Source organism: Onychomys torridus, chromosome 5 (genome assembly GCF_903995425.1).
Source record: "Onychomys torridus chromosome 5, mOncTor1.1, whole genome shotgun sequence".
In the NCBI taxonomy this organism is placed as follows: Eukaryota; Metazoa; Chordata; class Mammalia; order Rodentia; family Cricetidae; genus Onychomys; species Onychomys torridus.
The window spans coordinates 127,856,117-127,866,798 of NC_050447.1; the positions used below are offsets into that span (position 1 = coordinate 127,856,117).

A 10,682-nucleotide genomic window follows, 5' to 3' on the forward strand; every position below is an offset into this window, starting at 1 on the left:
ATACACACTATATATATATATAGAGAGAGAGAGAGGGAGAGAGAGAGAGAGAGAGAGACAGAGAGAGAGAGAGAGAGAGAGAGAGAGAGAGAGAGAGAGAGCAGGAACAAAATATTTTTTCATAACCTTCTCTATCAAAAGTAGAAAACAAAAGACAGACCGAGAGAGGGCCTCGTGTCTCAAGAAATACAGGAGAGCTTATATCTCTTTGTGGAAGCCAAGACCATTCTTACACCGTCTAGCCTGCAGCACCAATTTATATTATCGATCAGTGCTGTAGGCGTTTGAGTTTGTGACAGTCTTCACCCTTCTCATTCCCCTTCTGACCGGGAGTGGGACCCTCTCCTTCAGATCCCTCGCCCCTTGCACAGTGAGAGCGTTTATTTCTCTTCTCTAAAGCAGCCCTGTGTTTATTTTAACCAGCTTAGGGAATGGGGGTGGGGAATAGGAGATTCCAGTAGCGGTCATTGAGCAGGATCCAGAGACACCCGTGACTTGTCCAAGGTCACAGAGCCAGAGCACTAAAGCGCTTCGATTCTACCCTAGGAGTTTGTAGCTCCCAAAGCCCTTCTGGTTCCTGCATCACGCCCACGTCTCCAGCGCCGCCGCGCGCGCTCGGGGCGCAAACAACACCTCGAGCCTTGCAGGTTGCACTGCACCCTAAGGTTGTTTCCTTTGGGCCAACGGTGCGGAGGGATTAGGAAAACCTGAGGCCACGCTGCTGCGCGTGCCCCTGCTGCCCACCAGGCTGTTTTGGGGTTGCAGGTGGTGCGACACTGGGGGCCTGGCCGCTCCAGCAAGCCGGCTGGGCCCCCGGACCTTTCCTGCAGCCCCCCCATCCAAGCCGCGCGCCAGCTGCGTGCCACGGCGCTCTGACGACCTCGGAGCGCAGCCGGGAGGCAGGGGTGTGAGCAGGGACTGCAGCGGAACCTGCCCGGGGCACTCCAGAGTCGGGCTGCTCTCCGCAAGCTGGCGCTGCGCCGGGGTCGCCGCAGCCCGGGGCCCCTCCCGGGCCACCTGTGCGCCGACTGGCGGGCCGGGGTGATGCCGGATCCGGAAAAGCAATCCACTCCGGGTTCCAGACTCCTGTGTCTGTCCCTGGAGACAGCGAGGGGTGGTGGGAGGCCTCCCCGCCCACTACCCCAGCTCCTCCCTGGGGGAGCCTCAGGCGTTGCCCGAAGGGATCCCCGGTGCCGGGGGTGGCCCCCGCGCGCAACGCCACGCGGCCCCTCCTCCCCCGCCCCGCCCCGCCTCCTCCCCGCTCCGCTGCTCCAGTCCGGATTTTGCGGCGCCCGCCGGCCCGCTCCCCGGCTGCGGGCTCCGCGCGGCGGCTGGCTCGGTGCGCGGCGCGGCTGGCGCTGCGCTCCGCCCCGGCTGCATTGCTGCGCTCCGGGTGCCCAGGGGAGCCACGCGCCGCGTGCGCCCCGCAGCCGGCCACCCGGAGGCAACGCCGTCCTCTGGCATGGGCCCCGGGGGCGCCCCGAGGTGGGGCTCTCGGCTGAGGCGCTGACAGCCTCTCTCCCGCCCGCGGGGCCCCGAGTCCAGCCCGCTCGTCCGCCCGCGGCCATGGCCGTCCGGCCCGGCCTGTGGCCAGCGATCCTGGGCATAGTCCTCGCCGCCTGGCTTCGTGGTTCGGGTGAGTCACGCCGCGCGCGCTCTGGGGAGGCTTGCGGGGGACCGTGCGCGCGAACGCTCAGCTCTGGGGAGGAGGTGGCCCTGACCCGCGCGGCCGATCTGGCTGGGAGCCCCCGGAGGCCAAACTTTGCCGGGCTGGACGCGGGGGCCGCCGCTCGCTGCCGCGCAGCTTCCCGGTGCGCTCTCCCGGAAGCCTGGGTTTTGCCAAGTCCAGGAACAGCTGTCAGCGCACGGGGCTGGCGAGCGTAGACGCCCCACGCCTCCGGGTGGGGGAAGTTTGCTGGTTTTACGGCCCCAGAGAATGGTTGGGGGGTTCGAATAACCCTGGAAAAACAAGACTTGAAGGACTCAAAGATTCGCGGGTTTGGACCATGTACTAGTGACCAGAAAATGGGGGGGTGGGGTGGTAAGATAGCTCTTCCAGGTAGGAGTGCCCCAAACAACCACTCACAATTTCCCAGCTTGGCACCTGGCCTCTGCCCACGTCTAGAACACAGTGTCCTCCTCTGTCCCCGACACACACGCTTGCACACGCACACACTCAGGCGTGGAGGCATCCAAAAGCCCCTAGGTCTTTCAGCTGGCAGTCAAAGCACTGGGGTCCCTGTGGTGGTCTGTGGCTCCCTGGCTCGGGGGTGGAGGCGGGTTGGGGAGAGGAGAAAGAGGGGGAGTTGTTTGCTGTTGGCTGTTGGTTGGCGGGCTTCTCGCAGAAACTCCACAGCCCTGCTTTCTCCCCACTTGTCCTGTTGGCCACCCTAACGAGCCCCTTCATAAACCAGCCCTTTAGCCCACCTTGCGTGAGGGGGCTTGGAGAAAGGCTTTGTCTGCTCTCCCGGACACCTGCACCCAGGTGAGGTGTGTGTGTGGAGGGGTCCCCTAATCTCTGGCCCCCAAAGATTTGGCAGCGCTGAGTATCTGTGTATGGGAAGGAAGCAAATCTCCATGCTTGATGCCCCCTGAACCTGCTTGGGGGAGGTGCTCCCCAGGCTGGCAAGGCCACAGTTCATCCTAAGGGTGTGGATTTCTGAACTGCCAATCCAGAATGAGGAGAGCTCAGTCAAGGACCTGATGGGTTAGGCCGATGGCTGCTTCCTTGAAGAGTCTCTGGGCACTGCATCCTTCCCCAGCACTGCCTCACCACCCTCTCCTTGGCCTACCTGCTCTGCACCTCCCATCGCTGCACCCTAAACCCTCACTTTAGCCCTTCCCGACGCCCCCCTCCCCAAATCCTGAGGCATCCTCAGGCTGAGCTGACATTGGATGGGTACATGTTTGTTTATGGGTGTGAGTTGCACTGGCCATGGTCCTGAGCTGGGGGTGTCAGCGCTTCTGACACGGAGGAGGTGCTGCCAGACACTGAAGAGGTGCCTGGGAAATGTTTACTGAGTTGGATGTGTGTGAGAGGGCTGTGTGGTCAGAGGCTGCATTTTGCCTCGTGAGCACGTGTGAAGGCTGTGGGCTGACATGTGTCCTGGGTAACGGGGGGGGGGGGGGGGGCTGGTGTGGCACGGGCAGTGTGGTGTGTGTGGTCAGATGTGTACTGATATGCTGCGTACATGTGGTAGCTGTGTGCTACTGCACCGGTGAGCACTCCAGATAGGGGTGGCAGGCACTGGTAGGTTAGAGCACCAAAACCAGGAATGAAGGATTGCACCTCAAGAAACCATGGAGTTGGAGATCTGCACCGTCCATCGGCAGGGCACCTGTTGGGGCCTGGCCTGAGGTTTCCCAGGGCTGACGGGTGGGCACTAGTGGTTTGGGGCTGTCTGGAGCAGAGCCTGTCTCTGGCACTAACTCTCATCAGTGGAACGAACCGCTGAGGGTATGGGGGTAGGAGTGGCCCTCCTTCTCAAATAGGCCTATCTCACTGTCCCCCACTAGCTCTGAGCATGTGTGGACAGATACCCAGGCAGGCTGCCCCTGCCATGACCCTAGCTCCCGCACCCGCCTATCAGTTCCTTGGCAACAGCAGCTGGTGAAAAATGTGTCTGTGAGTGGCTGAGAGAAAAATGGTCAACCAGGCAGGCTCAAGGGGCTTGGTGGGGAGCAGCCTTACTGAGCCACTACAGACCCTGCCCTCCAGGCCAAGCACCCATCCTTTGTCACCCAGTATCACACACCACCACTCACACAAAGCCATCCCTCAGCACAAACACACCTGGGCATACCCCTGTCTGTGCCTGCACCCACAGGCACCCACCTGACACACCAGTCCACACAGCCGGCACATACCACTCCTTACCCTTCAGGTCTTCCTGTCTCGGGTAACCCCATCTTCCAAGGGAGGAGAGACCGAACATTTCACTGGCCTGCTTGCTCCCCCCTTGCCCATGTTGGGAAAGGCTGTTTCCAAGAGGCCAGGATTAGTATTGATCCAGGTGCTAACATGCCAACCCAGAGGCCTGGTGCCTAGGAGCAGCTACCATTGGCCTTTGTCACATCCCTTTTTCTGTCTGGCACTGCCATGACTCTCATGCTTTCAGGCTTCAGCTATGCACCATGAGCGTGGGGTGTACAGCCCTTTCAGGTGAGGGCCCCAATGCTGCCACCTAGGCACCTGTTCTGTGCACACAGATGCCAGGCCCTCTTATGCCAAGCCAACCTGATCCCGCTGTCCCCGCCTGCTAGGGGCCCTGCCATTGTGCCGTCCCTCACCCACAGCCTGGAGAGGGCGGGAACCTTACTATCTCCCTTGGCTCTCCCTTCTCCTTCACGCTTCACGTTTAATCTGTCATCAAGTCATCTAGCTCAGCCTTACTTGTGACATTGTCCCTAGCCTTCTTTGCTGGCTCCCATCCCCCAGCTCCTTTATCTCCACCTGTCTCACCATGGTGGCCATCTCCTGCTCCCCTCCTCTTCTCAGTCCCTGGAAGCCCAGTAGAAGGCTCTCCTGGCTCTGCAGGGCCTGCAGGTAGTCTGAGCCCTGGGCTGGGCTGTGGGGGAGAGAATGAAGAAAACACCTGGTCCATGCATCCAGAGGTCAGCTGCATCGCTGGGTTCTGCCTGCTGTGGGCTTGGCACCACCAGACTAACTGTTTCCAGACTTGCAGAATGTGGAGCCACCTGGCCTTGACAGCATGTTCGCCACTTGGCATCCCGGCTCCTTGGCTCTGTCCTGATCCTGGCCAGGGCCCTTTATTGCTGCCAGTCTCTCAACCTAGGCGGCCTTGACTTGAGGTCTCCCCAGAACCTCCCCAGTTCCTCCTCCACGGGGCACAGTGAGGAAGACAGATACCTCTGGTCCTGATACTTCCCTCTCCAGTGCTTCCCCAACATTTTCACTGCCTGTGACACTGTATACTCTGCTCTCTGCCCCTGACATGCTCCAAATCACAGCAGCCAAGTGTTTAATGCTTTTCTTTCTTTACTTGGTTGGAGTCTGGGCTTGAAGGCCAAGCAGGGAGGAAGAGAGAAATTTAATCTATCCTATTCCTGACTACAAACTCTTCCACCCCATCAGAGTGGAGACAAGTAAGGCCAGGACCCCATGGGGACAGGCACTATGCCCAGGTCACACATATATGTAGACAACAAGCCAGCACACGTGAGTGTACTTTAGCAAGCCACCCACAAAAGTGTGCCAGTGTCTGTTGAGTGGGTACTTTCCAGCCTACCCTGTCCCTGTCCTGACATTGATTTCTTCAGACTAGTGTTTTCATGTGCAAATAGAGTTGATACCAAGATTTGGATTACTAAGCAGATCACCCGTGCATTGTCTGGTCCCCAATGTTCTTTGCCTTTCAGCTTTCTGTAATCATTTCCACCAATCCCCTCCTCTCTCTTACTCACCCCCACCCAGGGTCTTTCTCTCTTGGGGAAGCTCTGGCCTCTTTCTCCTAGGTAGAACAGGACAGGGACTTTAGAGGTAAATAGAGCTGTCTTACAATTTAAGCTGCATGTCATTGGGCAAATAACTTCCCAGCCTGTTTCTACATCTATAGGGTGGAGGCTGAACTGATGAGTGGGGCGCAGCATCCAGGGTGGACCTCAGCATCTCAGGTGCTCATGGCTTATTGTCTTCTGCCTCTATTTTCCCTGGCACTGGAGACAGGGACTTGGGACAGAGATGGGCCTTAAGTTGCAGCAGGGCCCAGGCTCAGACAGAGGACAGAAGGACTTTATTGAACAACTGTACTCTGTATCCAGCCCGCTCTGCGTGCTATAAGGACTTGGGTTAATTCATGCGCAGAGGGTGTTGTTGGGGCATTCTGGCCATCACTTTTTTGGTTCATCCTGTCCTGGGACCATGTACTGATTCCAACTCTACCTACAGGATGTGGCCACAGAGCCCTGGGTGGATGTGAATTCTAGTTCTTCCTCTGCCCATTTGATTGCTGTGTTGGACAAATCACTCACACTAGATTGAACTCAATGGCTAGCCCCAGGCAGAGGCTGATGCCCAGGGAAACTGCCTCTGGAGCCTGGGGTGAGCTCAGCATTCAGTTGCAGGCTCTCTTAGGAACTGCTCACACCTGCCAAAGACACCAGCAGCCCTGGCAGTGGCTGGCTGTATTGCCTGGGAGCCAGGTGGCTTCTGGGGTAGAGCCAAAGGTGGCTGTAAGGCAAAGCTTAGAACTGTGAGTCCAGTCCCCAAACCAAGAAGCTGGGTCCTACTGTCACTCGTGAACACTAGCAGGAACCCGGAGGTCAGGATGATGAAGGCCTGCTCCTTTACCAGACACCGAGGGCAGAGGCCATAGGAAGATTTTAACTCCAGAGCCCGTATCTCAGGCAGATGGGGGAGTTGGTAGTTGGGGGAGTTGGCAAGCTCTGGGGACTGGGTTTGAGCCAGGGCCAGGGTGAGGCATGGAGTTGCTTAAGGGTACAAGTTTACATAGCCAAGTACACAGCCATCCCTTGTGAGTGCCTCCCAAGATCCCATGCCCTTGGCACCTGCCATGCCTCTTAATCCTCACCCTGGATCCCACTCTCCCTGCACCTCTTCAGTTTCAGTGTGTAAATTCACCCATAAAGGACTCATCTTGCAGGAGCATTGTACCAGCACCGGGTAGGCACTTACTACATGCTAGCAGTTGACTGTGGTGTTATGGGCAGGAGGCTCCGTTCTCTTAGGTGGGAAGCAGGAGAGTGTGGCTGTCTAGAGGAGGGCATTGCTGAGCGACTAGCTCTGGGTAAGGAGAAGATCCATTTTCCAGGATATGTCTGCCTTGTTTTTCTTTGCCAGTTAGATGAAGAGGGCAGAGCATATAGAAGCCATTTCCCCTCTCCAGGTGTGGTTGCTAACCGACTCAGTCTGGCCCTGTTTAAGACTGGGGAGACTCCGTGGGTTCTGGGGGAGCCCTGAGTGGCAGCTACACCTTACAGAAGAGCATAAAACGGGGAAGGAAGTCTTACAGCCCATTTTGGTAGAGGAGGAACCCTGAAAATCCTGCCTCTTAATTGGATCATGGTGGGAGCACCAGAGGCCAGCCGTCACCCAAAGCTAGGTTCTTCCTCAGTCTGGATGTCACCATTGTGTCTCTCTGGAAGGTTCAGGGTCACCTTGAGCTCCAGGCAAATACGTAGCTGATTGGGGAATGAGGGGCTAGGAGTCTGCTTATATTGACATACCTGGGGGACTTTACAGGGACCTTGGGAAGGGAACTATTGACCCAGTATCCCACCAGTCCCTAAAGCCAGGTTATAAAGTGAACTCTGTTGCCCCTCCTAACAACTCCACCCGGGATCCAGCCCCGGAATTAGACTCCACCCTCTCCTAGTTGGGGCGGAGCCCGACGAAGCCGAAGCATTGAAGGTCTTTCTCAGGTCTAGGTTTCTTCCCGCTCCTTCTCCCGTCTCTCTTGATTGTGCCCGCTGCGCGACCCGACCCACAGCCTCCAGACCCGCACCCTCCCGCCCCGACGCAATTGTCAAGGTGGCTGGGTGGGCGGGGTTCCTCCAGCCAGCGAGGCTACGGGACACGTGGGCGGCGGTGGCCCGCAATTGCCGGAGCCAGTGAGACCCCGGGTCCGGATGCAATTAGCTGCTGCGGGAGGGGCGGGCCCCCGGGCGGTGTCCCCGCGGGAGGGAGGCCCGCGCTGTGGTCCCCGCCCCGCGCGGCCTAATTAATGCGCTGCGAGCTGGGGCCGAGCCGGGAAGGGGCGGGATCCCTCCGCCCGCCAGCCCGCCCGCAGCCGCCCGCAGGATTAGCGGCTCTTTGTTCGGGGTCTGTTAACAAGTTCCTGGCTGAGCGCTTGGCTGCCGCCCGGGAAGCTCTCTGTCCAGCCTCCCCTAGGGCTACAGCCCCGCCCCTACCTGCCCTGCCCCGACCCCTTAGACGTGGGGTGAGGGGTGTAGTCCTAGACCTGGAGTAGGAAGATGCCCCACAACTGTCTGGTGGAGGCCATCCCCGTTTTGCATATGAGGCAGCACTCGCTTGCTCCAAAACCCGCCACTCTAGGCAGGCTGGAGGCCCAATCTAGATCTTTGACGCCCTAAAGCTTTTTTTTTTTTTTTTTTTTTAATTTGAGACAGGCTCTATATATTATGTATCTTTGGCTTGTCTGTAACTCTCTCTGTAGACCAGGCTGGCCTAGAACTTACAGAGATCCGCCTGCCTCTGCCTCCTGAGTGTCACATAAGCAAGTGCCACAGGCTTCTTAAATCTTCTTTTTTTCATACTGAGAGAGAACTCTGGGTGGGAAGAGGAAGGCTGCTGTTAGCACCGGCTTTTTTATTTTATTTTTTATTTTAATTTTAATTGGCACCCTGATGGTGGTAAGTGTTAGGCTCTGCCTGGAGGTCTCATCAAAACCTTGCCAGTTCATGAGGCAGGTGAAGTCAGCCCCATCTATGAGAGGGTACATGTGGACAGTGGTGACTGTGAGCACATTCCAGTCCTTGTCCTGTGTCCCTGTCCTGTGTCCCATCCCATTGGCCTCTCTGGATGTTACCTGGCCTGATGGAAGGAAGCAGGAAGCCATGGTCTGTGTGGTCCTTCCCACCCTTTAGTTCACACCTCACCACCTGACCACACCTGAGTCCTTGTTTCCCACACCTGGCTGGCCAGGTCACAGGGCTGATTCTAATTAGGGAGGAAGTTCTCACCTATGCCCAGGAGGGTCAAGCCAAAGGAACTTGTTCAAAATTATTTTATTATAACGAGGTAGAATCCTTTCTGGTAAGTTCCTCCAGGTGTTTGTGGTCTATTTCTTCTGGGGCTATACTAGATGGCTTCCCCATTTTGGTGAAGACAGGGCACCTGCCTGCTCCATTTGCCCCTCTGCAGGGCAAATCTCCAGCCTACTCAGTGAGGTCTCATCCAGTGCAGTTAGGAGTACCTACCTCCCCAGTGTGTCCCAGTGAGTCTCATCCCAGGGGTTCACCCTGGCAATCCCTTGACACTAAGCAGCATGGACACTAAGTGCATCTGTTGCAAATACTGAAAAAGTCAACTCTCATTTAAGCAAAAATAGGGAATTTAATGGCAAATGTAACTGCAAAGCCAGGGGTAACCCTGGTCTCAGGCATGGCTGGATCCAAAGAGAACAGTGTGACCAAGACCCATCCTTTGTCTCAGCTCTCGGGGCATTGGTATCGTTCCCCAATAACTTCCCCCCTCACAGTCCCCATGTGGCTGCCAGGGACTCCCAAGACTACAATATCCTCATAGGCCCAGGTAGGGGGAAAATAAATGATCTCTTCCCTCAGACACCCCCAGATACTCCAGTCTTCTTTACTGGTCCAACTCAAATGCTCTGCTCATGTGTGAGCAACTAATTAGTCAGAGGTTTGGATGATGCAGAATACTTGGGCTTAAGCCACCGAGCTGTAGTTCTGCAGGCCAGACAGCTTGCTGCTCCTTGAAGCTTCTTCTCCAGGAGACACGGGTAGAAACAGCATCCACTTCGTCCATTTCCTTCATAACCCTGCTAACCATACCAAGGAACAACCCCAGGGTAGATTAGCACTTCCCGATGCCCATGTCCCCGCAGGTCTGCAAATCCTACCTTTCATGGTCCTCTTCTTCCAAGCCCCCACCTCCCCAAAGCCTTTAACATCCCCCGTGGGCCTCAGCCAGACCTGCACCCACACATCTCTGTGGTTTTGCCTTTGGCCATCTTCTCATGCTGGATTTGTTGTTCACAAGCTGAGCCTACTTGGGTCTCTTGCCTTTGACCAGCACTTTTCTAGAAACCTCCCTGCAGTCCTTTGGGATCCAGTTCACCTGGACTTCTGGAGATCTCTTCCCTGCAGACCCAGACCAGCCTCGACGAGTGGTCAGCACCCTTTCCCCAGCAATGGTTCTTGGGTCAGGGCTGAACAACAGGTTCTTGGAGAGGCTGACAGTTTTGCTGATGTAAATGTTTCTGCCTCAGCTTATTTCAAATGCTGGTATGGTATCAACTGGCTTATAGAAGTCTGGAGTTACAGCAGTTGGCTGCGTTGGTCTGAGTCATCATAACTGAATACCAGGCTGACCCCCGCCCTTTGAAGTGACTGACAGCAGAGGGGTCTGCAGACTTTCCTTGCAGGGCCTTTGACTGCTGCTGGCCTGGGGCCTCTCCTAGCAGTCTCTCTTCTTGGCTAAGGGTTGAAAGGCAGTCAGGAGTTGCTGGGTTCAGCGCCTCACCCTGCTTGAGTCCGTTCGATTATATAAGGCCCCCTGTGCCTCAGTTTCCTCACCTGGAAGATACATGTGGAAAGGCTCCTATGAATAGGGTTGCCAGCACTGGGTGAGGGCTTCCCTGAGAACACACAGCCTTGCCAGCCCACAGCAAATGCTTGGTGGGTATGAGCTACTGGCTGGACTGTCTGTGACTGCACACATCCATACGCTTTAGCTTCTGTCTCTTGGATTAAGTGTGTGTGTGTGTGTATGTGTGTGTGTGTGTGTGTGTGTGTGTGGCAGCGAGTGGGGGTCTTGCTTGACTAAACAGGCAGAATGTGTCAAGGCCTGGCATCTTGGGAAGATGCTTATTTTTGGGTGACAAGCATTCATGAGGAGGCTTGGGAAGGAAAGCTGATGGGGTGAAGGTTGAGTCATGCAGAGTGACTTGGCCAGGTATGACATGTGACAGCCTAGAAGCCAGGTCTGGTCCCCAGGA

The 10,682-nt window shown here is 56.6% G+C and overlaps 1 protein-coding gene across 4 annotated transcripts in view; it reads left to right on the forward strand.

Moving 5' to 3' along the window:
* Positions 1–1,144: 1,144 nt before the first annotated feature.
* The window catches only part of Unc5a (unc-5 netrin receptor A), a 57,290-nt gene continuing 47,752 nt past the window's right edge, over positions 1,145–10,682 (forward strand). For 2 of the 4 annotated variants that reach the window (XM_036187747.1, XM_036187748.1), the window contains exon 1: positions 1,145–1,636. In XM_036187747.1, the coding sequence (XP_036043640.1) occupies positions 1,567–1,636 (70 nt within the window). In that variant the 5' untranslated portion in view covers positions 1,145–1,566. The remainder of the gene's footprint in view (positions 1,637–10,682) is intronic. The other 2 variants (XM_036187750.1, XM_036187751.1) reach the window with 2 other exon arrangements.